Genomic DNA, 24,924 nt, shown 5'->3' with positions numbered 1-24,924 from the left:
AAATCTGTTGTTTTTTGGAATTCATTGAGGAAGAACAACAAGAGAACTATATTTATTACACAATTGGTTCCTTTTTATTTCATTAAAAGAAACTATTGTACATTGAAAAACAGAAATGGGATGTTCAGACGTCAAGCAATTTCTTTTATGCACTGGAGATGTGACTAAGAATTTAAAGTCGGGAATTTGGAACGCTTCTCGTTCGGTATCAAATCTAGAGGTAAGAAGGATTTAAACTTTTGTGTACAAATATACGGTTTGCAAAAGTTTGACAATTGAGGGTTTACTAAAGTTTTAAATAGTTGATCAAGGCATTGGAAAATGGCAGCTTACAAGAACTTAATAACGCTGGAGACATGGTAGACGCTCACACTAAAATTTTTGTTGCTCCAAATGATCCCCTTCAACATCTGGATGGGAAAGCCGATGACTATGAAATAATTGGTATGTTTGATACAAGAAATGACGACGAGAGTTGAATATTCAATCTAATGAAGTATATTAGTGAAGCTGTTCTTTTTGGATGGAAAAAATGATAGTCTTGACGGCAGACGTGGGACCACTGATCAAGTATTCTTGTATTTAAATCAGTTGCTAGGGATCAACAATGTTTCGACACTGGTTGCTTCTTTTCCCCATGTAGTATTTTCGAAAGAAGGGTTAAAGGTTACTCCGGATTCGCGAGTATATTCTTCCATAGACGAGGTTCCTGAAGAAGAGATTCAATCTTGGATCGATACTTGGAAAATCCTGGAAGGAAAAGTCCGTCAGGGAAAAGTAGGGACTTTAGGTATCAGTGAATTTGGTGTCCCAGAGTTGGAGAAACTGATTCCTAATGTAGAGATCTCACCCGAATCTACTCAAATCAATAATGGAGGTGAATGTAAGCTTCCCTTGGACTTGGCAAAGTACGCGGAACAGAAGCGTTTAAAAATTTTCTTTCATTCTGATCCCCCAATATTCATTGATGAAAACGAAATCACGGAAGCCATACGCCATGCCTGTCCTAATTTACCAGCACGGGCTCATGCGGATTGGGTTGTACGATATACAATTCTCTCTAGAAAAACATCCGTCATTCACAGAAAAGGGTATGTTTGATTTATTATTTCTTTGTTGCAAACACTAATTCCTTTTTTTCTAGTTACTTCGTGAAAGCAAGTTTTATGTGAGGAAACTCAAACTTTCGTGGATGCGCATGATAGCTTTATTTGCTGACATGGATCTTTTATGGTTTTATTGCTACAATGTAGTTAATATTTAAACCTTAATGTACTGATATATCTAATTTTGACTTGTTTATCTTGGGTGGTGTATTCGATTCATTCTAGTGTCTTTTTAAACGGAGTTCAACTTTAGGCACACGTGTTCCATGACATAAGAAATAATCATGAATTCATTAAACTATGAATCTTTTCTGAAAACCATTTGCGTAAAACCGAACCGAAAGGAGCTTCGAGAAGATTGGTGTATTATTAGGATTTTTAAGGGTGCTTAAACAAAATATTAGAGTAGTATACAAGCTCTTTGAGGAAAACGCGCCAGGATATATGTACAAGTTAACTAGTTCGTACAGATGAGGTACGTTTGAGCTTGACAGGTTGTGGATTCCAGTAAACGAACCGACGAAATTCGTTGGGAGAATGGAATGTCCAGGAACTATCGGGAGCCCAGCTATAATTAACAGGAGGATCTATGAGTTCGAGGGAAGGGACAAGTGGAGGTTCGGTTACTTTCGGAGAAGGGGAATAAAAAGTGGTGATTTGACCTTCTTTTTCCACTACATGTCTCCAAACTTGAGCGACTTCGTTTCGGAGCTGTAATGAAGAAAGTGTGTCTTTTCTCGTGGAATACCATTGGGAGAAAGAGCTTCGAAACTGAGGATGCAAGGCGATGAGCACAATCCAGAGCCCAACTGGTAGATAACGGTCAATGGAAATCCTCAAAAGGGCAAGTAAAGGGAAGATGATTAAAGAAATTACAAGCACGGAAGAGATTGCGGATGGGGAGATATAATGGTAATAATTTTGACGGAAATGCACCAATTGATCATAAGAGGAACTATAAGAAGCCATAAAGTTTTGCAAATCGCGCAAATTGGTTGTCACATCATGAGTAAGGCTGATGGGCATCATTGTAATAAAAATCAATGTTAAAATTGCACTAAATGAGACAGGATGCAAATAGAGAAGAGTAATTGTTAGTCCTAAACACACGGATTTCACAGGATGTTTCCAGGTAATTGCTTCCATGAGTTCATCACGAATGATGAAGAAAATAGCAACTCTGGTAGCGAACCGAATGGAATTTTGAGAAAGTAAAAGAGGATTCAACTCATTCTGCATGGTATAAACTAGAACTCACATAAACAAGGAAATGTCTTTCATAAGAGGAATGCAATTTCATGTCAAATACGTTGAGTTCCTTCGAGCTCGCTTGCAATCCAAAATAGCAAACTTGCTTCCACGGCGTTAATAAACAACAATCTTTTCATGTAAATGCAGGAAACTAAAGAAGAAACTTTGAGCTTGGAACGTTTGCTTTCAGCATCTACTGGAACAAAAAAAAAAAAGAAGAAAGAATATATACGAGCGTCCAGTTGCTGTTTGCATAATAAACTTTTCTTTAATTATACTTGCAGCACATCCATCGTTCCTGCCAAAGCAATCCGGTGCCGTCACATATTTGTGGGACAAAAGGATCCAAGAGAGTGTGTCCCAATGATCTTTCAAACCTTTTTACTTTTTACTTTTACTTTTACTTTTTAGTTTTTAATTTTTAATTTTTATTTTTCCTATATTGTAAACAATTCGAGATTTCGTTTAGCAACGCATAGGGGAACTCACTATACAGCATAGCAGATTAAAAGGTAGTCGAGAAAACATGATCTTTTCATATGCGCGACGCGTTGAATCATTGTCTCCTAAACCAAATAGAACACTATTAGAAAGAATTGATATAGAATGCATTCCCTCTGTTTCATGATAACTTCTTTCATTAAACGACATGAATGAGAAAGCTAAAATGTAGAGATTTGAAACAAACAATCAAACGGACCCAACGCAACAATGTCTCTGAATTGGTTCGGTGTCTTTGAAACACGACGATGAAAACAAGACGTTTAAATAAAAACTCCCTTGTGTTCCCATTCACAATGGATCTTGGTTCCAGCCCTTATGATTTTGTATAAGAATCCGAGTCAACATGGAATCTTATCCTTCCTTTTTGCATTGAAATCGCAAGTTTTTACTCTTCTTCTATTATCTTTTTGTTATGCATTGTCTGTCCCCTTTAACAACTCTGTCTTCTTAGTTATTCCTTCTTGAGGGGTACAAAGAAAAAATCATGCACAAAGACGGTATTGTTAGCCAATTTCCCTCCCGTTTGGTATTGAAACAACAACGTGGGAACATTGAAACCATTGAAACTGCGTTTGGTGATGAAAGACTCCAAGAACGAAAGATGGTTCTTTCAATTGAATCAGAAAACGCAGTTATGATTTTTGTTATTTATGTTATTTATGTGAATGCCGATTCTATTCTTTGTTTACACATATCTACCTATGCCTGTTTGTTTGTGCGCTAAAACAACCCTGGACATATTCTTATCGAGCTCGTTTATCAAATTTGCTTAACCCACGGTAGCGGCCCTACAAAAAAAATGACTGTTTACGTACGACTTAGATAAACGAGGTCCCCTGAATTATGCTTCGATTTCTTGACGGATTTTTTTCCCAAAGTACTGAGTGTATACTTTTTTGCCTATATATTGTAGGTGGAATTCCTTCCATTCAGCATCTTTATCTTCATTTTCTTCCACTTCACTTCGTTGTAGAAGAAATTTCAAAAAAAGACATCCATCGGTTCCTTTGCCACTACGAAAATAGAGAAATTCGCAATCTTCATTTTTTGCGTGCTGCTTTTGCCTAGTTTTTTTATCTTACAGGCCATTTTCCGAAGTAACAGCCACTCACAGATTCGAAAGACATTTAAGGCCTCTCATTTGTCTACCTTTTTTAACAATCCATTGAGTTTATTAATTTCTCATAGTCAGTCTCCCCTTTTGCAGAAAAATTATTTGTATTTTTCGCTAAGCTCTTCGGTAAGGTTTTTAACTCGTTGACCATCTTTTCTTGCTACTGCTTTCAATTCCATCGGTCCCATACTTGAAGATTTGAATAAATGACAATCACTATGGATTTCAATTCTAAATACTCCCTCGAGACCGAGTTGCTTCGCGTTGAAGGCAACCAAGATCAATTCAATGCTTCTTCGGTCCCTATTTACCAATCTGCTACTTTTAGGCAGCATAGGTTAGACGAAATGGGAAAGTTTGATTATACTCGTTCTGGTAATCCCACCCGTACAGCCCTCCAAGTTCACTTGGCTAAGCTTATGAAGGCTAAGCACTGCTTTGTCACTAGCAATGGCATGTCTGCCTTGGACATGATTCTTAAAACCTGCAAGACCGGATCTCACATCGTCGCTGGTGATGACCTTTACGGTGGCTCTGATCGTTTGCTCAACCTCAACATTGCTAATTATGGATTTCATGTTTCCAATGTGGATACTAGGGATCTCGCTGCTTTTGAGGCTGCTTTGAGACCCGACACTGCTCTCGTTTTAGTTGAAAGTCCAACAAATCCTCTCATCAAAGTTTGCGATGCTCGTGCCATCGTCAGAATCGTCCGTGAAAAGGCAAAAAATGCCGTGTTGGTAATGGATAATACTATGCTTTCTCCCATCCTTTGCAATCCCTTAGATTTTGGTTATGATATTGTTTATGAGTCTGCTACAAAGTTTCTTTCCGGGCATCACGATATAATGGGAGGCGCTATTGCAACTAGAAGTGATGAATTGGCTAAATCTGTTTTCTTCAACATCAATGCTTGTGGTGCTGGTTTGGCTCCATTTGAAAGTTTCCTTCTACTCCGTGGTATCAAAACCATGGGTATTAGAGTCGAACGCGCTCAGCAAAACGCCATCGAACTTGCCAAATTTTTGAAATCAAAGGGTCTATCTGTCAACTTCCCTGGTTTGGACCCTAACTGTAAGTCTACTGCTATCTTTAATTCTTTTGCCCGTGGACCAGGAGCCGTTATGTCTGTCCATACTGGCAGCGTTGACTTTTCGAAAACTATTGTTGAGAGTACTCAGCTTTTTGAAATCTCCGTATCATTCGGTTCCGTTGAGTCTTTAATTAGTATGCCTGCTTACATGAGTCACGCTTCCATTAAAAAGGAGGTGCGTGATCAACGCGGTTTACCTGAAGATTTGATCCGTATCAGCGTCGGTATCGAAAATGTTGAGGATTTGAAAGCCGATCTAGAAAATGCTATCAACATAGCCAAACTCCAGAAACTCTAAATGTACTACTTCTTGATTATATTTGTTGTTAACAAGTCTCTCGCCTTGTTTGTCTATACTTTTTACCTTTAATTTAATTACTTTAGAACACAATACGTTAATATTACTGTGTATACGTTCTACTATTGACTCATACCATTATTCCTTTTGCGCTTTAAATTTATTAAGTCATTGCTCTAAAAATTCATCAGTTTTCAACTTTTAAATCATGTTGCGTCAAACATCCATGAAAATTATTATACCTTTGTTGCTTCCAAGAATGCCTGATTCACCGTCTCTTTTTAGAAACAATTTGCAAGCAAAAGGGGAGTATCAAAATAAACAAAAAGAGACTTGTTGAACAGATATCTGAAAATGAGTAATTATGTAAACGTAAAGGAACACTCTTCCCTCTGTTTTTTCCATTGACCGGTTTTGTCAGATTAGGAGGGGACTGTGTAACTAAGGATGAATCTGTGTAGCTAGACAAAGTGTCATTTTGTTCATCAGGTAAAATCCATTTCGTAGGTCCCTGGTGAAGTTCTATATCACGGACATTCCCAAAGAAGTCCGTAATCAAAACTTCGTCCAAGCCTTTTTGCGAATACGTGGACTCGACCCCAGGAGTAGATCGAATCGCTCCGGGATCGTAAGAGTCAACTAATTCTTGAATGGTCAATTTACTTTTGATATCCACACGATTCTCCAAAAACTCCAAAGTTGAAAATGTAAAACGGTCAATCACTGCTACACCAATGTCTGGGTCTGCGTGATGGGAGTAAGACGAAGTACCAATTTCACTGCTACCAATGGAAACAATGTTTGGTGAGTAAATCTTCTTATACAGAGAGTTTGCCTGACAAGTATCAACCATAAATAGAATTTCATTATATCGCTTGTGTTGGTGCATTTGCTCCAAGGCATCAGCAAAATCTTCAGAACTGAGCTCATCAGCATCTTGAAACTTTATAAATCCATCACCACCATGTCCTGTCATATAAATTAATATATTGGAATGCTCATTGGTCAGGAGTCGCTTGCTAGCTGGTGTATTTTCAGATACACGTTCAGTTAATAAACGAACAAATGCCTCCACAGTCACCTCATAACCCTTGTAATCAATTTCTATATCTTCTCCATATAGGTCCATATCACGATCAGCGTTATCGAAAACGGTTCCCGGAAAAAGATTTCGAGAATTGCAGGCATAATCATCTGCAATCATGAGAATAATTTGACTGTCTGGAATTCCCAGCCGTTTCACTGAACGGTAGATCCCCAAAACATTAGCAGCGTGCCTATAATTAAACCAAAAACGAGATGTAGATATTAAAACTGCCCAGTTATTCGTGTGAGAGCTTTCGGCTCCTGTTGCAAGAATCAAGAGACATAAGAAAAGAAGAAAGAGTAAACGATGCATGGAAAGAAAATTTATAAGCAAAAGAAAAAGTGTAAGCCAGGTTTAACTTCGTTTACACACGAGTATGGATACTTCTGCTATAGAAAGCCCTGTTGACTTACTATGCAAACAATAACAATGCAAGTCGATCAAAACAAACTTCCCTTGGTAAAGCTAAAGCGAAAGGAAGATGAAATGTACCAAGACGTTATGTCAACAATAAAAGAGATTTAACCTACCCATAGATTTTTGCCGAGTAGGTGTTGTGCGTTCATTACAGACTTGGACATTGCCATCAAAACCACTTTCAGCTATCCCTTGGAAAATTTCTGTTTATTCATAATCATTAAAATTTATTTCGCATAGTTAATATGCATCATACTTCTGAATTCACTGAGCCCTCTGACGCGTCGGAAACTAATCGAGTAAGCACACCAAATCCCTTGTAGGCAAAGAGAAATAGAGATTTTAACTTGTGATCTAGAATGTTTGTGATGATTATCAATCCAGTGAACTAAAAGGAATTATTCAAACGGAATACTCCGTCGAAGAATGCATGCAAGCTATCCAAAATGCAAGGAAACCAAAACCTATGACAGTCCACAAGAATGACGATCGATCCTCTTCTACATATGAAGCTTTTCATGTTCCTGATGAATCTTATTACATTCGCCTGACTCGGATTCGACGCGAATTGCAGGATTTATGGGATGAAGCAGGATCTACTCGAGAAAAGCAAGAAGTAGATTCTTTATCAAACTTTCTAGATAAACTGTGGATGAAAAGAATGTCTAGCGTTCAAAAGTCCTATTCTGCAGACCCAGCGTCTAATACTGACCCAAATTCTAGTTTAGGAACCTGCGAACTATGTAGGCAGCCTCTTGTAGATTTTCTACCAAAAAAGGAACGCAGTCAAAGTGTTGAAGCTGCTATTCCATTAAAAATGGGAGACTTGGAGTCTCGAATTTCAACGCTGGAAGGATTTGTAGGTGATGCAGAAGAACCCTTGAGTATGACAATTGAAAGCTGCTTGCAGAAACTACAAGCGTTTGAGAAGGATCCTTTGTTGTATGAAAACAAAATATCAACTTGGGATAAGATACAGAAGCGTTTGCCAAAGGCCGGTAATAATGATCATAAGCATGATGGCGATGAAGGCAATCCTTCATCGCTATCAAACCTTGCTCCCACTGGATTACTAGATGAGAAAGAGTACAATTTAGTTTCAGAGCTCCTTTTCGTTCATCTACAAGATGCTGAAAAATATCAAACTCTAGTACCTGCTCTATTAAAACGATTGAAGTCTTTGCATTGCTTACATTTGGAGACAGCTGAAACAATGAACCGCTGGAAAAACCTTGAAAGCTTACTAGGATCCACAACCCATTCGTTGAATCAATGGACTCAACTATTAAAACATCTCGAAACGTCTTCGTTTCCTGAACAGAGCATGAACGAAATTCAAACAATTTCTAAACGCATATCTGACCTTGAAGAATTTTGCAAATAAGTGAATAAGGCTGTTTAATTGAGGATTATTAATTGCAGGTCTATAATTATTCACCGTAAAATGAGAACTATTGAAGTCGAAATTTGACATAAACATAGAATTATTTAGTATAAATTTGACAAACTTCACTTGATTCTCCTTTCGTTTTTGTTTTTTAAATTTGACTATTGACTCTAAATAAATTACTCGATTCAATCGTTCGGAATTTCTTTTTTAAAAGTAAAAGCATTAATTAAAAAATCAAAACTCTTCACATATCACGTACTGGAAAACCAGATATATTCTCTTGCTTTCTGGCTTACTTTATCATGTACAGGTTGCTTACTTCCTTCTACCTACTACAACATTATTGTCCATTTTGAAGTTGGGTTATGGGGAAACAATGCGAATGTTAAGATTTCTTTATACAAATTTAAAATTTGAAGCATTATCCCCTTTAACTTTGGTCCGACGTTTACATGTCCGTTCTTTTGAGGAACTGTTGCATAATGCAGATGACCAAAAGTTCAAGTCTGCTGTTACAGGTCCTATACAAACCTTTCTTCGGCCATTGACTCCTTCATTATATCTTTTGAATTACCTAAAACTTCGTAATAACAATAGTCTTAATGAGTTGAAGCCTGTCGAGTTTCAGCTGATTCTTCGTTCGTTTAAGCTATTCGACAGTGGGAATAGATTGACTGAAAGAGAAAAAAAAACCACTGTAAAGATACTAGACTTACTTCTTCACGATGCTAATGAACTGGGAATACAACTTAACATTGGAGATTTTACCCATATTCTACGAATTGCTATGTATATTGGACACGAGCCCATCGCTGATAAAGTGATCACAACCGTGAAAAAGAACGAAATACACCCAACTTTGAATTATTTGAATTGTGTCTTGGGAAATTATGGAGGGTCCAGATGGTCATTGAATAAATTTAGTAGTCCCGCCTGGAAGGGAAGCCCTACCCAAGAGCCAGTATCGACTGCAATGCTAGAAGCAGTAGATGTCGATTTTCCAAGAAACGGGTTCGCTCCGAATTCCACAACTTATGACTATCTTATTGTCGGACTAGCAAGAGATGGAAAAATTGAGGAAATCCGCGATCTACTCAAAAGGGTTTGGGGTATAGGTCAAGGGAAATCAGGAGAGTGTTTGATTGATAGAAATCATTCCTCATACCCTACTTCGCATACTGTCCTTTCGGTCGCCAGTGCTTTTGGATTCCTTGGTGATATACCAGCTGCCGTTGATTTATGCAAGGAACTATCAGAAACTTACAAGATCCGTTTTTCTGAATTAGCATGGTGCTACATAATTTATTGGTCGACGGCTGCTCCCCAATTTAAATCTGCAGCCGGTATTACCAACAATAGCTATCCAGATATATATTCTCGAATGTATTATCTATTAAACAGAGATCGAGTTCCTTATCAGAAGATATACCAAAAGGTTATTGCATTTTATAAAAAGAAAAAAAAGACGGGTTTAGTAGAAAGAGTTTGTCAGAGATGGATGAAGCATTTGCTGCATTCTCAAAAATTATTGTCGGCAAAAGAAAATGAGAGACAGAAGGAGATGCTAATTCAAGAGATTTCTTTCATAATAAATAGCAAAAAAGAAGGTAATCCTTCAAGTCAGAATCGGATACGCGTTAAATGGATGAAGTTGTTGCATCAGTTACAGTTTTTTCTGAAGTCTTAAGAACTCAACCATTATAAATCGTACGTCGTTTCACATAAAATATTTATCTCAGGATAAGTCAATAATGGGGATATTTTCATACATTTTCCTCCTCCCGCTTGCTCCTATATCTTCTTTCCAGCTTCCATTAAGGCTTTCTCTAATGTATATTTTTTTTATGAATTGATCTTTCGAAAGATGCCCTTTGGATTTAACTGTCAGATCTTTGTTAAAACGACTATCGGGTTGGCTTTGATCTTCTCTATTTCCTGTTTTTATAGAGCTTCTAGGAAGAATCTCCTGAATTTTTGGTAGATCATCATCCGTAAAAGAATCATCGGTAGTTTGCGGTATTATTTGAGAAAATTGTGTGCGTGGTTTCGAAAACAAGTTTGTTGGAAGAAGACCTGCTGGCTTTTTAGTAACTGTTGTTTTTTCCCTCTCGGCATGGATGGAATTACGACTTTCTTCTGGGTCCAAAGATAGTCTCTTGGTTTTTTGGACTAAACGTCCCAAGTCAGAATTTGTTCTTCCAAAAAACTGAGAAATTCTTGCATATTTAGCAGTTTTTATAAAGCAGGCAGGGATCCATGATGTGTTCTCTTCTAATAGTGATTTCCATTGATTCTTTAACGGTGCATTTGCTTCATTATCATGTACGTTCGTTTTAATATGCCATTCGCAATCCAGGATTTTGTTTGGATAGAAAGTAATTTGTTTTTCTAATATCATGCCTGTGGATTTGTTTCTTCGTGTCTTATGAGAGGCTGTGTATATATTTGAGTCTATAACAGTAGAATGAAGAAGTTCAAAGACAAGTAAAGGATAAGCTATGTTATTTATAAACTTGATACTTCCTTGTAGGCTCACCCATTGAAATCGTTTTTGAGCATAAGTATACAAAGCTTTAACATCAGGTTTTTGAGACCAATCAAACTGCGAAAAGTGTAATTTCAACGTTTCTTTGGAAGAAACTTCTGGATGTGTATAATAATGTTTTACTAAAGGGTCAGGAAAATCCTGGTCGATGATGAAATTTGGGCGTTTGAAGCCAAAAGTGTTGTACTTATTTACTTGAATGCAGTGTTGTAATTGAGACCTCCAGGTATCTAGATGATCAGAAGAAATTAAACGATCACCGAATCCTAGTTTTGCAGCACCGATCGCTGTTTGAAGGCCACAATGCTCTATACCTTTTGAATGGTAATCACCTCCTCTCATCAAGCCAATCAATATAACACCAGGCTGATTGATGTCGAGTTTTTGGGAAATTTTTTCCATTTCATAGATTCTGACATTCAACAACGATTTCCTTTCCGCAGGACTACATCGTATAACTTTAGTAGCTCCGAAAGCGAAAGCATCAACATCTTCCGTCAAGACGTAATCGACCAGTTGCAACCTTTGAAGCTTCGCGCACTCAGCTTCAGCTTCTCCTGGAGCTTCCCATACTTGCATTCCAAAAAGCTGGATGAGATGCTTCATCGATTCATAGTTTCCTGAGACTTTCGGTCGAACATGGCGATTTCGTTTCCAAGGAGGTTTGTTTGGACCATCGAAGACGAAGATAGCGTGAATACCCCATTCGAGTAAATGACAAAGTCGATAAAATAGCGTCCTTAATGCCGGATTGGTACCACCTTGACTAGCTTGAATCTGTACCGACCATATTGCTGCATCAACAGCAATTCTCAAACAGCGTTTTTCTGCATTCCAGCAACTCGTGGAGACTTCTATAAGATCTTAAAAAAATTAACTTCCTATTCTTCTCAGGTGAACTTGACATACTTGATTCACGAAAGCAATCTCGAAATTCGTCCCATAACCCGGGAATTCCCATAATTTAATGACTTGTTTCTGTTTATTTTGTTTGTCCTCTTCCCTGGGCCTAAGGTATCAAGGGAACACGAATTTTTTCTTCATTTATATGTTTTAGTTATTTTTTGGGCTAGGCCGTATAGAAAAAAAAAAAAAAAAAGTCTCGAAAAAGCGATGTCTTAAAAACTATTGGAAAATAATTAGGAGATACAAGGTAAGCAAAATAGAGTAAAATTAATATATATAATATTAAAGACAAAACAAAAATTTACAATTAGATACTACTCAAATGCAGCCGACAATCACAGCTAATTAGGAGAGTGTTAAAAGAAAAATCGAAACGTATCCAACATATATCATATTCAAAAAGACAGCATTAAACATGATATATTAGAGAATTATCGAAATAGAAGAGGAATTAAATAAATAAACACAGGCCAAATAAGTGGAAAGAACGGAAGAGAATAAGTGCCTTTATGTATAGTCGGCAGGGTAGAGCAAGCACGTATTACGGATTTTTTAAAATGAAGGATGAATAAGGAAGAATGTTTATGGCCGGCAGCAAAGGTAGGAACAGATTAAGGTAAAGGAGATCTTGGTGTTCGCTCTCGACTAAAATTTAATGCTAAATGATCAGCAAGAATATGGCTAGATGTGGTGCGAATAGGAGCAGTCTTCGACTTTGAGAAGTTCGTCATTTCCATATCATCCTCAAAATCTTCGATATCTTCGTAATCTCCATGGGCGTTCACAATATACCGACCCTTCATACCACGAACTCGAAGCAGAAGGTTTTTGATCCTTGACCTTCTCTTAGGGTTGCTAGTCAACAAATAGGACAAAAAGCCAAAGATGGATAAGAAAAGAACAACACTTATGAAGGAAATATATCCATTCATATTACTTTGGAAGAACCCTCTGGAAGGAGTTAATTTTCCAAATGTATTCAACTGATAGTTCGCATATTTGGGGTCTTGAAGGAATTGTTGATTTGATGAGTACAAAAGAACTTGACCAAGTGTCCAGCTTATTTCGGTCCGTTCAATTTTTTCAAGGCTAGTGAAGTGAGAATGGTATGCTGGAATTACCTCAAGCCCGTCCGTTTGTTGGTAGTCAATATCAGTTGTATTAGTTTTAGGAAAACCGAATCCTTCATGCAGAAAATTTAAGACCCAAGAAGCTTTAAAACAAAGCTTTTCTAGCTTGCTTTCATCTGTAGATGGAGATAATTGATGATTGTGTAAGCGTGAAAGCATCGATTCCCAGTCGGAAGCGCAGTAATCAGCTACCTTTTGGTAAAAGTTGGGAAAATGATAGCTTCCGCCCATGTCAAATACATCGTTTGTCGTATACCAAAATTCCGAGACGCCGACAAACTCGTGGTTGACGAAATCAATCGGTGGAATTGAAATGCCGTCAAAACCACAAGGATCTCGTGAGCAGGGTGCCTCTTTATTGAGAAGGGTATACGTATGTTTTAGGCATAGTTCCAAATCTCCCGTGCCCAGAAACGATTGTCCATCTTTGGAATATTGTCTTCCGCGAAGTGAGCAAGGTTCTTCGATGGTTTTGGAAGGAGAATCGCGATTTCCTTCAATCAAAGAATTCAAGTATCTATTGTGTGCTTGACTTGTACCGAAACCGAGCCAGGTTGTAACGAATAGAGGATAGCCTATCTGCTTACCATTATCCAAACCTAGAAGTACCGTGCTAACGCTATCATCATATTCATTTTGTACTTCAGGGGGAACTTCAAAGGCAATTTGAGCACTTGCACCTCCCATATCCAAAAATCCCGTTGAAGATCCAGAAGGTGAATCAAGATTTCCAAGCAAATAGTTCGTTGCCAACCAACCGTACATACCTTCAGCTTTTCCATCGATAACCTGAATCATGGATTCACAATCAGGAAGTGCAAAGTCGTATTCATCTCTTATGTAATGACAAGCATTATTCAATATTTTTTTTTGTGTTTTCGGAGGTAAAAGCCGCATACCAGCTGTGGCACTTAAAAACACAGGAGTGCTTTTATGCTTGTCTTTAGGAATGACCTTCTCGGCATGATCAAGTAGCTTTTCTATATGCTTCTCTCCCACGTCCTTTGGCCGTCTGGCGAATGAGGATATGCCCGGTTGTACCTTGATGGACCAGTCTCCTTCATTACCATCCCCAAGTTCAATCAGAGGAAGACTAGCTCCTTTATTTGTGTCTTGTTTATCTTTAGAAACCGTCCATGAATAGATTTGAAGTCGTGATCCGCTCGAACCAGCGTCGATGAAAATGCCATAGCTTCGTGTCATTTAAAACTTTCCAGTGAATTTGTCAGTACCCTTAACTAATGAAGTGCGATATTTATTTTATTAGAAAATGAACGGTTACTTAATATTTCAATCAATCTGTACAGGTTGGCTGCTTGTTCGTATGGGTGTACATAGGAAGTCAACAATTATCATCGTATTGAGTTATACTTAGTACGAAGTATGGTAGAAAGTCTTATAGTAAAATGAGATGGTTTTGGTACGAAAATGAGAAGAATATTATTGTGATTTATAAACCTTAAGTCGTAATCTAACGGCATTATTCACGTTCATGGAATCTTGGTGGATAACCAAAGAAATTACTTTGTTGCAAGCGGAACTCCAGCATTTCATATTCTGACTTCTAACAGGATTTTCTTTCAACTTATATTTTGCATTTGATGTTAAAATTCATAATCACTTGTTATCATGAAGTAGTAGTAGATTTTCACCTTTTTTTTTTTTAATTCATTTGTTTATTTACATTGCCTTAGCAAAGTAACAGCTTTTTTTAACACTGTTATAACCTTCTACAACATTGTATTAGGCACCACTTTTATTATAATTATCGAAAACAAAAATAACCAAAGTAATGTACTTTTTTTTAAAAAAAAAAGAAAAAAAAAACGTGCGTGAGAAAGAAACATTGGACGCATCAGGAGAAGCAAAAAGGTACTCGTTATACTTACCAAAAAAAGACATGATATAGAAAGATTAAAGCAGTCCATAAAAACTTGGCAAGACAACCATTTATAAGAATGCACTGAAATGTAGTTAGATTTTAAATACCTGCTTTAGCAATCTTGAAATTTATTCATTTACTCACTAAACTAACATCGTACTATACAAATATAGAAACCAAAAAAAACCTTTCCTCATTCCTTAACGTATACACAAAACAAAATAAAAAGCCATGGATGCTAATCGGCCTCAAGTAGTCAAAGCCTAAACCGATAAAACACTAAAATTCTATCGATTTTAAAGAAGGCTGAGAATTGTCACTATTGCTTGGTTTGGCTTCAGGCTGTTCTTCGTCCAGTGGAGGAAGAACCCATGGCTCAATAGTAAATCTTCTCTTAGACACCGTAAAGGAAAGATCACCTGCCTCGCTAGAATTATCTGTATTTGTAAAAGGTAAGGGAAGAGGAAGCTTGTGAATCCTAAACAGTCCTTGAGGTTGAGTGGCCAAACCATTGACGGTTTCCGTGATAGGAAAGGGATGCAAAGAGAAGACACCAGAGGCCAAAGACTCTAACCAATACACTTGCTCACAGTCCCTGGAAAACAACGTTGACGGGACTGAGCACATACAAACAATATGCACAGAGGTAGTGCATTTGATGAGAGACGAAAGGGAATGGATGAAGCGAATAAAATACTGCGGATGTGTTGCACGAATAGAATAAAATGCAGGAGAGAGCAAAGATGGTAAAACAAGTCTGCAAACAGTTCCTGGCTTCAGCGAGGCTAGGAATTTGGTAAGACTTTCCAATACAGGGATGAAAGGATTCGAGCCTATTTCAAGAGGAAAGGGCGAAACTGCTTTCATCATATTAGAGCTAATTGTTAAACGTTTTGTCAGATCAAAAGCATGAGTAAAGCCTGGAGGGATTGCATCGGGGGCAGGAACTTTGGTTTTTGAAGTATTCTCATATCGCCAAGCAATTTTCATTCGATTTTGTTGAGCAGTGTTAGAAGAAGGTGATGGCCCGGATGATTTCATGCCTTCACTTTTCGCTGCTCGTTCATTTTCAGCGGGAAGTTGACGAAACCAGGGTTCGCCCATCGAAGGCCCTAGCCAAACAGCATGATCCTGTAAAAAACCTTCTGCAGCAAAAAATTTTAATAAAACGGAAGAATAATCAGTGGAATCTTCTTCCACGACTAGCAGACTCCTTAAAGGAATTCCTCCCAAAAGGTAATAGTCAAACGACGTACTACCAGAGCTAGTTATCCAGCGTCCGTCCTTTGGTGATAATCGGACACCTTTTGGCAATTCTATCGGTGCTGTTTGTACGGCTGTTTTTCTCTTAAATGACATTTTTTACATTGACACCCATATATGGGAAGTCGACTAACTAGCAAGGTCTACGCTGCAGCACCTGCATTGAAAGACAACCGAATTGTATCATAAAAACTACATAAAAAGAAGTCGTAGTTATAAATTTACTATTTTTTATTAATCGTATACATCAGACAAATTTCCATTGTCGAAACAAAAGTGGCATGAATTATGTACGTACATGTTTACTAAAAGAAAAACGACAATTGAGAGTTGTCTTTTTTTTCGCAACTATACTTTTTTGGTATATCACTTCACAAAAGGTATAAAATTCCAACAACGTTTTGAAGACCATTATTTTATCCAAAAAGAACCCAAACAGATTAATAAACATGCAATGCGAATTTTTTCCTTAACATTATAGGTACAATTTAATGAGTTCTTCACTGACACCGCTCTTTGAGTCTATAATTCCCAAATCAGTGATTAATCCTGAGACAAACTCCGGAGGAGTAACGTCCAGCGTAGGGTTATTTCTAATTTGCTCTTCGTTCATAATTAATTCATTGTGAATAGCATCGGATGGCGTCGGCACTACATCGCGAATGGGACCCAATGTTTTTGGAGAGGGATCGTCAAACTCGAGAATAGGTCGACTGAAAGGTATATCGTATTGAGAAAGTGGAAACATACGAACAAACTTATGACTTTAAAAAGGTTAGCACTCGGTGATCTTGACACATTCTTTAGCTAAAAACGTACCTTTCGGCAACGGCATAAAATGGCTTGTGAGCATGCTTAGCAAATACTGCAAGCTGGAAGGTGCCAATTTGATTAATTAATCCACCATTTTCTACCACGCCTTCGGCACCCACAAGTACCAAATCAACGCGATTCATGGTAAAACTCACAGCAGAGTCAAGGACCATGCAAGTCGGGATGCAAGCTTTACGGAGTGTGTCCGCCATGAGACAACCAGAACCACTGGGTCGAGATTCAGTCACAAATACCTTGAAACGAACATGACGCTTAGCAGCAGCTAAAAGGACGGCTGCTACACCACGAGAGAAACCATGAGTCAAAATAACATTTCCATCACGAATTAAAGGATAACCTAAATTCGCAATGGTTTGACGACAAGCGCGAGCACGCTGAATAAACAGCTTACCGTTTTCCACCAAGTGACGTTTACACTGTTCGAAATCCTACAGAAAGTAATGTTAATACACAAAGAACACACACCTTGAAAGTTTTCGGTGATTAATCATACCCCAACATCATGTAAAGAACGTGTGACAAAACGCTGGAAAATATCGCATCCAGCAGACAAGGAAATATTGTTTTCTACGCCGTCCTTTAAAATATTGGATCCACTTTGTAGAATGTCCATAAACTCTGAAATTGTTTTTGCTATAAAATAAGTCAGCTGTCCTATTCTATTCGCTCTATTTCAACAAACCTTGAGAACGCGACAATAACTGTACAAGAGCCTCGATGGCAGCTACCGGCATGGTAATCTCAGGATCATCTTCCAAGAACTTTTTGTAAATCGTTACAATGTCAAATTCCCCTTGTGAATGCCGAACGATCCCCGTAGATTTCGATTCCATGTTTTGTAAATGTTAACCTGTTTCTCTATACCCTATTTTCCTTTGTCATAAATTACCACCATGCAACAATATCGTTAATCGCTTTAGTCCTTACCAACTTTGTTGCCGTATATATTTTACAAACCAAAAGAGAATTCAACTTCCGTTCTTCTCGTACACTGTAGTTCGGTATATATGATTTTCAAAGTAAACCTGTAGCTCCTTAGTAAACAGAGAAACTGAGTAATATTTTCGTTAAACGAAATTAAAAAAAAAAAAAAAAAGCATGCATTTCAAAGATCCAAAAATAAAACCCAAAAGAAAAATGAATAGGAAAACTTACAATTTTCTTCTGTCATGGTGCATGGTCGGGATGTACGACAATATTCTTAAAATAAATAATACGGTTACGTTGCTTGCATGCTCAACGGAATCCACATACTAGTATCAACTCTACTGTAGTCTCTTTTGTTTAACTTGTTAATAAATTTAAAATGAAAATACACAGAATAAGGAAGTTTGTATTATGAATTTTAGTTACTAGTTTTCTAACCTTAAATGAGACTTGTAGAACCATTTTTTAAAGTAAATAATATATTTATAAATTAAAATCCTTCACCGGTTTGATTCATTTTGCTTGGAGCAGCTTATAGGCCAATGTTTGTTTATACTCACGAGAATGTTGAACAACAAAACAAAAGTGTAAACAGAAATAATGTATTTAGCATACGGGATAACCATCAGAGACAGAACCACAATTCATCAGTTCAGAACTCATATAGTTTGAGAGCCATCGCCTTTGCGTTTCGTACCTCTTCCTTGTCTGCCTCCCTGAAGGCATACCTCAATCTTCGAAGATAAAGCAGTATCACTTGCATTCTTTTGAAAAGCTCCCATAACATTCTTCGTCAGGGCAAACAATGGCCTGTTGCTTCTTTCAAAAACATACCTTTGTAAAAGGAAAGGAATACAACGACACATGGAGAAAACAAGTCATATATCAACTGCTTACGGATCGATTTGCTAGGGATGAAGATGACTTTGAACATCCATCTCAAGGAAGAACATATTTGGGAGGAACTTGGAAGGGTGTCATAAGGAAACTCGACTATCTTCAATCACTTGGTTGCACAGCCATATGGATTAGTCCCATCGTAAAGAATATCGAAGGCCAAACAGGCTATGGAGAACCTTACCATGGCTATTGGACGCAGGACTTTACAAAACTCAATAGTCATTTCGGCACTTCCGAAGATCTTCAAGATTTGGTTAATAATCTTCACAAACGTGGAATGTTGTGTATGGTCGATGTCGTTGTCAACCATATGGTACATCCTGGAACGGAGGCAGTTGACTACTCGCAGTTCAATCCATTTAATCAAGCCAATGATTTCCACCCCTGGAAGTACATTCAGGATTATAACAATCAAGAAGACGTTGTTACAGGCTGGCTTGGAGACAATTGTGTGAATTTACCTGATTTAAAAACAGAAAAGTCCAGTGTACGTAAGTTTTTTCAAAAATGGATCAGTGATTTGGTCAGCACCTACAAGTTTGATGGTATGAGAATTGACACCGCCAAACATGTTGAAAAATCCTTCTTTCCTCCATTTGTTAAAGCAGCAAAGATCTTCACAACGGGTGAAATCTTCCATGGTAACCCCAAATATGCAGGAGCTTACCAAAACTATATGCCTTCAGTCATTAATTTCCCTCTTTACTATCAGTTGCGCGAGACGTTTTCATCCCCCAGAATTCCTATGTTTGAGTATTATCAGAAAGGTGTGTTGGATATCAGACATAATTTTAGAGATACAACCATACTATGCAACTTCCTTGAAAATCACGATGTGCCTAGGTTCTTCTCTCAAACACAAGATAATGCTGTAAGTCATTAATTAACCTAAAGTTTTTTGAGAACAATATTTGAAGACAAAAATTATTAACATGAATTAGTTAGCGCTAAACGCCATTGCTGCAACGATCTTTTCGGATGGTATCCCCGTGATATATTATGGTCAAGAACAGAGATTCAGCGGTGGTGACGATCCTGATAATCGAGAAGGGCTGTGGGTGAGCAAATACGATACTACAAGCTTTTTATTTGAGTGTATATCAACATTTATCCACCTTCGACAGAGCTTGATAGCCAAAGATCCAAATTTTTGCGCTCTACTTTCTCAAAAAATATATCTTGATAAAAGAGTCTACGCATTTTACAGAACAGGAGTTCTTGTTATTCTATGCAACGGCGGAAAACAAACAAGAAAGACAATCATTGTAGATACGTCCTCTTTCTCCCAAAACCCGACTCAGGTATACGTGGATGCTTTCAGTAAATCTCGTATTCAAGCCACCGAAAAGAAATTGAATATTACAATTAAATACGGGCTTCCAATGGTATGTGTCTTCATGCTTTCATGAAAGGTTTGCTAACAATAACAGTTACTAGTACCGTCTGAAAGTAAATAATGATTTTGATGTCACTTCATCTTCAATTCTCCCAGTTCCTTTACCTAGATAGGTTTTTTGACGCATATTCCAAAATCATTAACTCTTGATTCTTGTTTATGGGTTAGCAAATAGAAGCCCTCTTCTTTTTAAAATTCATAATGTAGACTTCCACATCACTTGCCTAGATTAACAAATTACATACTGAAGTAATATGCCATTTATGAAAGAAGTTGTACTTCATCCAGAAGTGTACGAACTTTCTCATGGGAATTAAGGTTTTCAGCATGTTCCAAAAGTCGACACAATCGAAAAATCTGAGTCGAGGACCAAGCTTTTGTGTTAGTGATGATATCCCCATTCACGAAAGGGATCTCATTAGAATTTTCTTCTTCGATGCTTTCTAAGTCGATTATCGGCAGATATGAGAGTTCAAGCTGTCGTATCTTCTTCGCGAGTTCGTCAAATTCATTGATATTCGAATTTAAGGAAAATATACTTCCGATCGCGCCTTTTCTTGTACCAAAATATAAACGAGGTTCTAGCATTTTATCAGAAGGACTATTTCGGGGAAGCGTATTCAAACAAAATCGGGTTACCTTATCATGAAGCCGGTATTGTGCTTCTGTAATAAGTCTTATTTGTCCATTTATTTGTTCGGACTCCGCGATAGTCTCCAGTCTAACAATGTGCAATACTCCGCTATCGGATGCAAAAACGTATTTATTTCTTTCAAAGCAAAGAGCAGTAAGTATACGTTCACCAATATTGTATCTTGCGTACATTACAAACGTATAATTTTCCAGTCTCAAAACAGTGATGAATCCAACGACGTCCCCAATTAAAATATTTTGTTCGCTGTCAACAATTATTTGTGATATCAGATTGCCAACACAAAATTTAGTTTTCATTCCCATTTTTTCATTTAAGATATCAAAAAAACCAACGAAATGCCCAAAAGAAGCAATAAACCCCTTTTCGTACACAGATAAACAGCTCACAGCAGCAGAAAGCTGAACAGTGTTTATACAATTAAGTGCGATCAGATCTGGCATGAATCGGTACAACAATAACTTACCACTCGACGGGAGTAAATCAACTATCTGATGATTATTAACAGCAACAACTATTGTTCCGTTTTCTATCCTTAGAATTTCTTCACATCGATCGTACAGTGGAAAATCATATTTCTCCAATTGTTTACCGCTAGAATAGTCTAAGAGTAATAATGAGTATCTTTCGTTTAGACCATCTGTGCTATTAGAGTGCGGATGAAGAGTAATGGTCAACAGTATTTGGTCTAATATTACTGCACGCAAAGGAACATGACTCAAAGGAAATTTATTCGCGTATAAATGAGGCCTTCTATCCATTTCTAAGAAGGAAACACCTTTTGACGAGACCGCAACGAGTCCAGTTGTGCCTATTTCTTTCGAAAACTGGCAGACATCATAAGAAACAGGCATATTTAATGGCATATATCCAAGAGTTCCATTGAATCCGTAAACCATATGAGGCTGATCATTATTACAAATTATGTATGTTCCAATATGCACATTCAACCGAGAAAATACTATCGGGGTAGTTCCCAATTTTTTCATCTCAGTAAAGACTAAAATGTTTCTTGATAGGACATATGAAACCAAAAATCCGTCGCCATATGAAACAAGGAAAAGACTGATTTCAGAATTGAAATTTTCCAATATAACGTTTCGAGGTAGTGAAGGAAGTTTGGACTTAAACACAAATGCGGAATCAAGATTTATTAAAAAGTTAAAGATTAGAACCTCTTTGGACCAAAAGCCAATAGCAATGTTTGACTCGCTGGCCATTTCTAAGCAGCTAATCTCGCTATCAAATTTGATTCGAGATATCTCGACGTCTTTTTGAAATATAACAAGCTCTAATCCACCCAGAACTATTGCAGAATAATCTTTATAACAAGTGGCATTTGTAATTTTATCCAGATGTACTACTTTTGATAAATTCATGGAATCATAAATGTACAAGGATTTTGAAGTTACCTGAATAAATTGATTGTCGGTCCCGGTTCCCGACAGCGCGATCGTTCTTTCGTTAATTGAAAGCTCAGGAACAAGCTCCAATTGAAAGCCTTTCTTAATATCGATATCGAAAACCAAAGTTTCATCGACGAAGACGATGAACAGTTTTTCAACCACATGCGAAGAGAGAACCATGACGCGAACAATACCAGAACATTCAAAAAATCCAAGGAAGTTCATAAATAAAGCATGCCTATAGTGCAATATAGATGGATTTTTAAAAGATCCAGCACATACAAGCATAGTTTGACTCTGGTCACTTGAGTACATATTAATATCGTGGATAGGCCCCAAGTTCGGTAAGGTAAAAGTATCACTTAGGTCTTGAAGAGATATGAGCTTTGAACAACTCCCATGACTACCAATAAATAAAAGATCATCATTGAGTGAGACTAAACTTGTAATGAACGTGACGGGTAGTATATCCAACTTTTCGAAGGTCAAATTCCATAGTTTCCCAGCCAAAATGCTTGAGTAAATTGCATAAAAATCACCGTTTTCGTCAGAAACAATGAAATGATTATCATAACCTTCAAGAGGTACCCAATGATTATAAACTCTCGGCAGTGAATTTATGGTAACTACTCCACCACGATAAAAGCAATGGATGGTTCTTCTGTCCAAAACCAGCAATCCTCGTTTTCCGAAAGGGATAATTTTGGAAGGTAGAACGGACTCGAAGAGACGAATCCCATTTTCTAAATTCTTTGACTCCACGTCAATAGGAAAAGCTGTTATAGCCGAATCAACACCTTCACTGTGTAAAACAACTAAAGTAGGAATTTTCGGATAGTTTAGCAGACAAATGTCAAGTATAGGGTTCACTGGAAAAGAGATGGGGAAACCGTCGTTAATGGAACAACCAGAGTTTTGTCTTTCTTCAGCAGACAAGATATTTATACACAGCATAAAAACTTCATCTATACTTAAAAAAATCATACGCATTTTCTTGTCTACCAAACAATGACTTTTGGTGAAACGACTCCAGGGAAAAGATATTCGATACCGTAGAGGAGGATGATCGATATTTACTTTCTGAAAGTCTTCATCCCAATAAAGCGTAAAGTATGTATCATCTTGTAAAACAACAAAAAGATAATCCCGATTAAGACCCTGTGGTCGATAGGTCTGTAAATGCCTTACTGCATACCATAAAGGGATAGTTGTAAAAAGATCTAAGTCACGTTTAGCGGTTATGCGATAAACATTAATGTTCAAATTTTGTACAAAGATCAAGGATGCTTCAGAAGAAAAGAATTGACTCGATATCGCTGTATCAATTGCTGTCGATCTAAACGAGTGAACGCAAAGCGCCATGCACAATTTCCATAAAATGCAGAAACTATAACTACGAAAATGAAAAAAAGGGATATGTACCAGTAGGAATATCGTTAATATTCAAAAGGACAATTCACGTCTCCAACAGAATAATACGTTATAGACATACAATTTATGCAGCGGAATGCCAAATTAATTGCTTTTTATGTACATGCAAAGGTTTTCCTAATATACTGGGAAATTTTTGTTATTCCCTTCAAAACGATGTCAAAACGAGAAATGCAAGGGTTAGGAAAAAAACCATATTGGGAGGGAAGATGCACAGAATCAGAGGAACTAGATATATTTTCTAATCCAAAATCTTACATGACTGCATAAAGGATACTATAAAAGAAAAAGAAAATAACAAGTCCTTTTTTTTTTTTTTTTTTTTTTTTATGTTTTTACCATCGAGAAAGTTGGGTAGATATTTGGTAATATCTCCAATATGGAATACGAATATGTATGAAGCTCATTCTCCTGGTTAAGTCGATTTTACTTATATGTTAATTTTTATGTATTTAATTGCTTTCTGCATTCTACGTACAAAGCTTGATCAAGGAAAAGAGTGCTAAAGTACTAAATGTGCGGAAAGAGAATTTGCTTTTGAGCTCATGATAATTCTTAAAAATTGTAAAGAACGAAGCTTTTAAATAAATAATTCTTAACAATGCAAATACACGTATTCCCTAAGACAAAGATTGAACTGTTACTTGTAAGGGTACACCGGTTTTTGCAACAATAGGATAAATCTATGCAGTTTCGAAGGATTGAGGATCAGTTCTTCTCAATCGAAACGTAAGAGATAAACAAACATTAGTTATCATTTTCCTCTCTAGATGTTGGGAAAAGTGTTCATGCAAAGCACAGTATCAAAAGCTTCCATGTAATGAAGACATATGCCAAACAGATATTAATTCACTGCTTTTATTAAACAAAAGAATCTTTGAGACATCTAAAACTCTTCTCAACGTTCATGGTAACCTATATCAGCGACTTTTATGTTTACTAATGGAAAAACAGCAAACCACTACTCTGTCTGATCATGTTAACCCCAAAAATTGTGGGTTTGTCGTATGCATCGCCTCAGTTCATAGATGAATATACGAAACTATTAACTTTACTGAGGAATTTTGAATACACAAGAAGCAAAACAAAAAATATTTTGCCCACACCAGGAATCGAACCTGGGTCGCATCCGCCACAAGGATGAGTCTTTACCACTGGACCATGTGAGCTTGTTGTTGATAGATGTTATTGCTTACACTATATGTAGAGCAAACAAAAAAATTGAGAGGTAAAGAAACCTTCCATTGGAAAAAGACTTATCGTATAAATAATTTCAAAATTCATGCTGTCAAGTTGGGTGTGTCTTATATTTGCTTTGCTTTTTTAAAAGTTTTATTTGTTAAAGATGAAGTCGTTCCACCGGTAAAAGGTGTAACGAAGCGTACCGCACAT

At 37.2% G+C, this 24,924-nt stretch overlaps 12 protein-coding genes and 1 non-coding gene across 13 annotated transcripts; 5 read left to right on the top strand and 8 right to left on the bottom strand.

Moving 5' to 3' along the window:
• Positions 1 to 115: 115 nt before the first annotated feature.
• On the top strand, positions 116 to 1,172 carry gcs2 (glutamate-cysteine ligase regulatory subunit Gcs2; the record flags this gene model as incomplete). Its single annotated transcript, XM_056183610.1, has 4 exons — positions 116 to 220; positions 303 to 444; positions 506 to 1,091; positions 1,145 to 1,172. 4 exons carry the CDS (start codon positions 116 to 118, stop codon positions 1,170 to 1,172), a joined length of 861 nt encoding a protein of 286 aa, XP_056039389.1.
• A 387-nt stretch (positions 1,173 to 1,559) lies between these two features.
• SOMG_04832 (peroxin Pex28/29) lies at positions 1,560 to 2,345 on the bottom strand (the record flags this gene model as incomplete). The annotated part of the gene is made up of 1 exon (XM_056183609.1): positions 1,560 to 2,345. The coding sequence occupies one exon, from the start codon at positions 2,343 to 2,345 to the stop codon at positions 1,560 to 1,562; it is 786 nt and encodes a 261-aa protein (XP_056038957.1).
• Positions 2,346 to 4,181: 1,836 nt separating this feature from the next.
• cbl1 (cystathionine beta-lyase Cbl1) lies at positions 4,182 to 5,366 on the top strand (the record flags this gene model as incomplete). Its single annotated transcript, XM_056183608.1, has 1 exon — positions 4,182 to 5,366. The coding sequence occupies one exon, from the start codon at positions 4,182 to 4,184 to the stop codon at positions 5,364 to 5,366; it is 1,185 nt and encodes a 394-aa protein (XP_056038956.1).
• A 268-nt stretch (positions 5,367 to 5,634) lies between these two features.
• Positions 5,635 to 6,765, bottom strand: gpi8 (pig-K; the record flags this gene model as incomplete). Its single annotated transcript, XM_056183607.1, has 1 exon — positions 5,635 to 6,765. The coding sequence occupies one exon, from the start codon at positions 6,763 to 6,765 to the stop codon at positions 5,635 to 5,637; it is 1,131 nt and encodes a 376-aa protein (XP_056038955.1).
• Positions 6,766 to 7,115: 350 nt separating this feature from the next.
• Positions 7,116 to 8,254, top strand: jnm1 (dynactin complex subunit, dynamitin Jnm1; the record flags this gene model as incomplete). The annotated part of the gene is made up of 2 exons (XM_056183606.1): positions 7,116 to 7,169; positions 7,229 to 8,254. 2 exons carry the CDS (start codon positions 7,116 to 7,118, stop codon positions 8,252 to 8,254), a joined length of 1,080 nt encoding a protein of 359 aa, XP_056039039.1.
• Positions 8,255 to 8,636: 382 nt separating this feature from the next.
• ppr6 (mitochondrial PPR repeat protein Ppr6) lies at positions 8,637 to 9,947 on the top strand (the record flags this gene model as incomplete). The annotated part of the gene is made up of 1 exon (XM_056183605.1): positions 8,637 to 9,947. The coding sequence occupies one exon, from the start codon at positions 8,637 to 8,639 to the stop codon at positions 9,945 to 9,947; it is 1,311 nt and encodes a 436-aa protein (XP_056038938.1).
• Positions 9,948 to 9,995: 48 nt separating this feature from the next.
• SOMG_04827 (5'-3' exonuclease, C-terminal domain superfamily) lies at positions 9,996 to 11,766 on the bottom strand (the record flags this gene model as incomplete). Its single annotated transcript, XM_056183604.1, has 2 exons — positions 9,996 to 11,668; positions 11,715 to 11,766. The coding sequence occupies 2 exons, from the start codon at positions 11,764 to 11,766 to the stop codon at positions 9,996 to 9,998; spliced, it is 1,725 nt and encodes a 574-aa protein (XP_056039812.1).
• Positions 11,767 to 12,322: 556 nt separating this feature from the next.
• ynd1 (nucleoside diphosphatase Ynd1) lies at positions 12,323 to 14,044 on the bottom strand (the record flags this gene model as incomplete). The annotated part of the gene is made up of 1 exon (XM_056183603.1): positions 12,323 to 14,044. One exon carries the CDS (start codon positions 14,042 to 14,044, stop codon positions 12,323 to 12,325), a length of 1,722 nt encoding a protein of 573 aa, XP_056039031.1.
• A 958-nt stretch (positions 14,045 to 15,002) lies between these two features.
• elp4 (elongator complex subunit Elp4) lies at positions 15,003 to 16,082 on the bottom strand (the record flags this gene model as incomplete). The annotated part of the gene is made up of 1 exon (XM_056183602.1): positions 15,003 to 16,082. The coding sequence occupies one exon, from the start codon at positions 16,080 to 16,082 to the stop codon at positions 15,003 to 15,005; it is 1,080 nt and encodes a 359-aa protein (XP_056039032.1).
• A 379-nt stretch (positions 16,083 to 16,461) lies between these two features.
• gcn3 (translation initiation factor eIF2B alpha subunit Gcn3) lies at positions 16,462 to 17,653 on the bottom strand (the record flags this gene model as incomplete). Its single annotated transcript, XM_056183601.1, has 4 exons — positions 16,462 to 16,750; positions 16,806 to 17,248; positions 17,314 to 17,453; positions 17,503 to 17,653. 4 exons carry the CDS (start codon positions 17,651 to 17,653, stop codon positions 16,462 to 16,464), a joined length of 1,023 nt encoding a protein of 340 aa, XP_056039033.1.
• An 899-nt stretch (positions 17,654 to 18,552) lies between these two features.
• SOMG_04823 (alpha-amylase-like protein) lies at positions 18,553 to 20,156 on the top strand (the record flags this gene model as incomplete). The annotated part of the gene is made up of 3 exons (XM_056183600.1): positions 18,553 to 19,518; positions 19,589 to 20,032; positions 20,085 to 20,156. The coding sequence occupies 3 exons, from the start codon at positions 18,553 to 18,555 to the stop codon at positions 20,154 to 20,156; spliced, it is 1,482 nt and encodes a 493-aa protein (XP_056039034.1).
• Positions 20,157 to 20,304: 148 nt separating this feature from the next.
• On the bottom strand, positions 20,305 to 23,463 carry rik1 (CLRC ubiquitin ligase complex WD repeat protein Rik1; the record flags this gene model as incomplete). The annotated part of the gene is made up of 1 exon (XM_056183599.1): positions 20,305 to 23,463. One exon carries the CDS (start codon positions 23,461 to 23,463, stop codon positions 20,305 to 20,307), a length of 3,159 nt encoding a protein of 1,052 aa, XP_056039035.1.
• A 1,166-nt stretch (positions 23,464 to 24,629) lies between these two features.
• Positions 24,630 to 24,701, bottom strand: SOMG_20275. The gene has a single exon. It is a non-coding gene; the product is annotated as a tRNA-His (tRNA).
• Positions 24,702 to 24,924: the final 223 nt, after the last annotated feature.

This window comes from Schizosaccharomyces osmophilus, chromosome 3 (assembly GCF_027921745.1).
Source record: "Schizosaccharomyces osmophilus chromosome 3, complete sequence".
Taxonomy (NCBI): domain Eukaryota; kingdom Fungi; phylum Ascomycota; class Schizosaccharomycetes; order Schizosaccharomycetales; family Schizosaccharomycetaceae; genus Schizosaccharomyces; species Schizosaccharomyces osmophilus.
The sequence above is the reverse complement of the archived record's forward strand: the minus strand, read 5'-3'. Positions and strand labels throughout refer to the sequence as shown.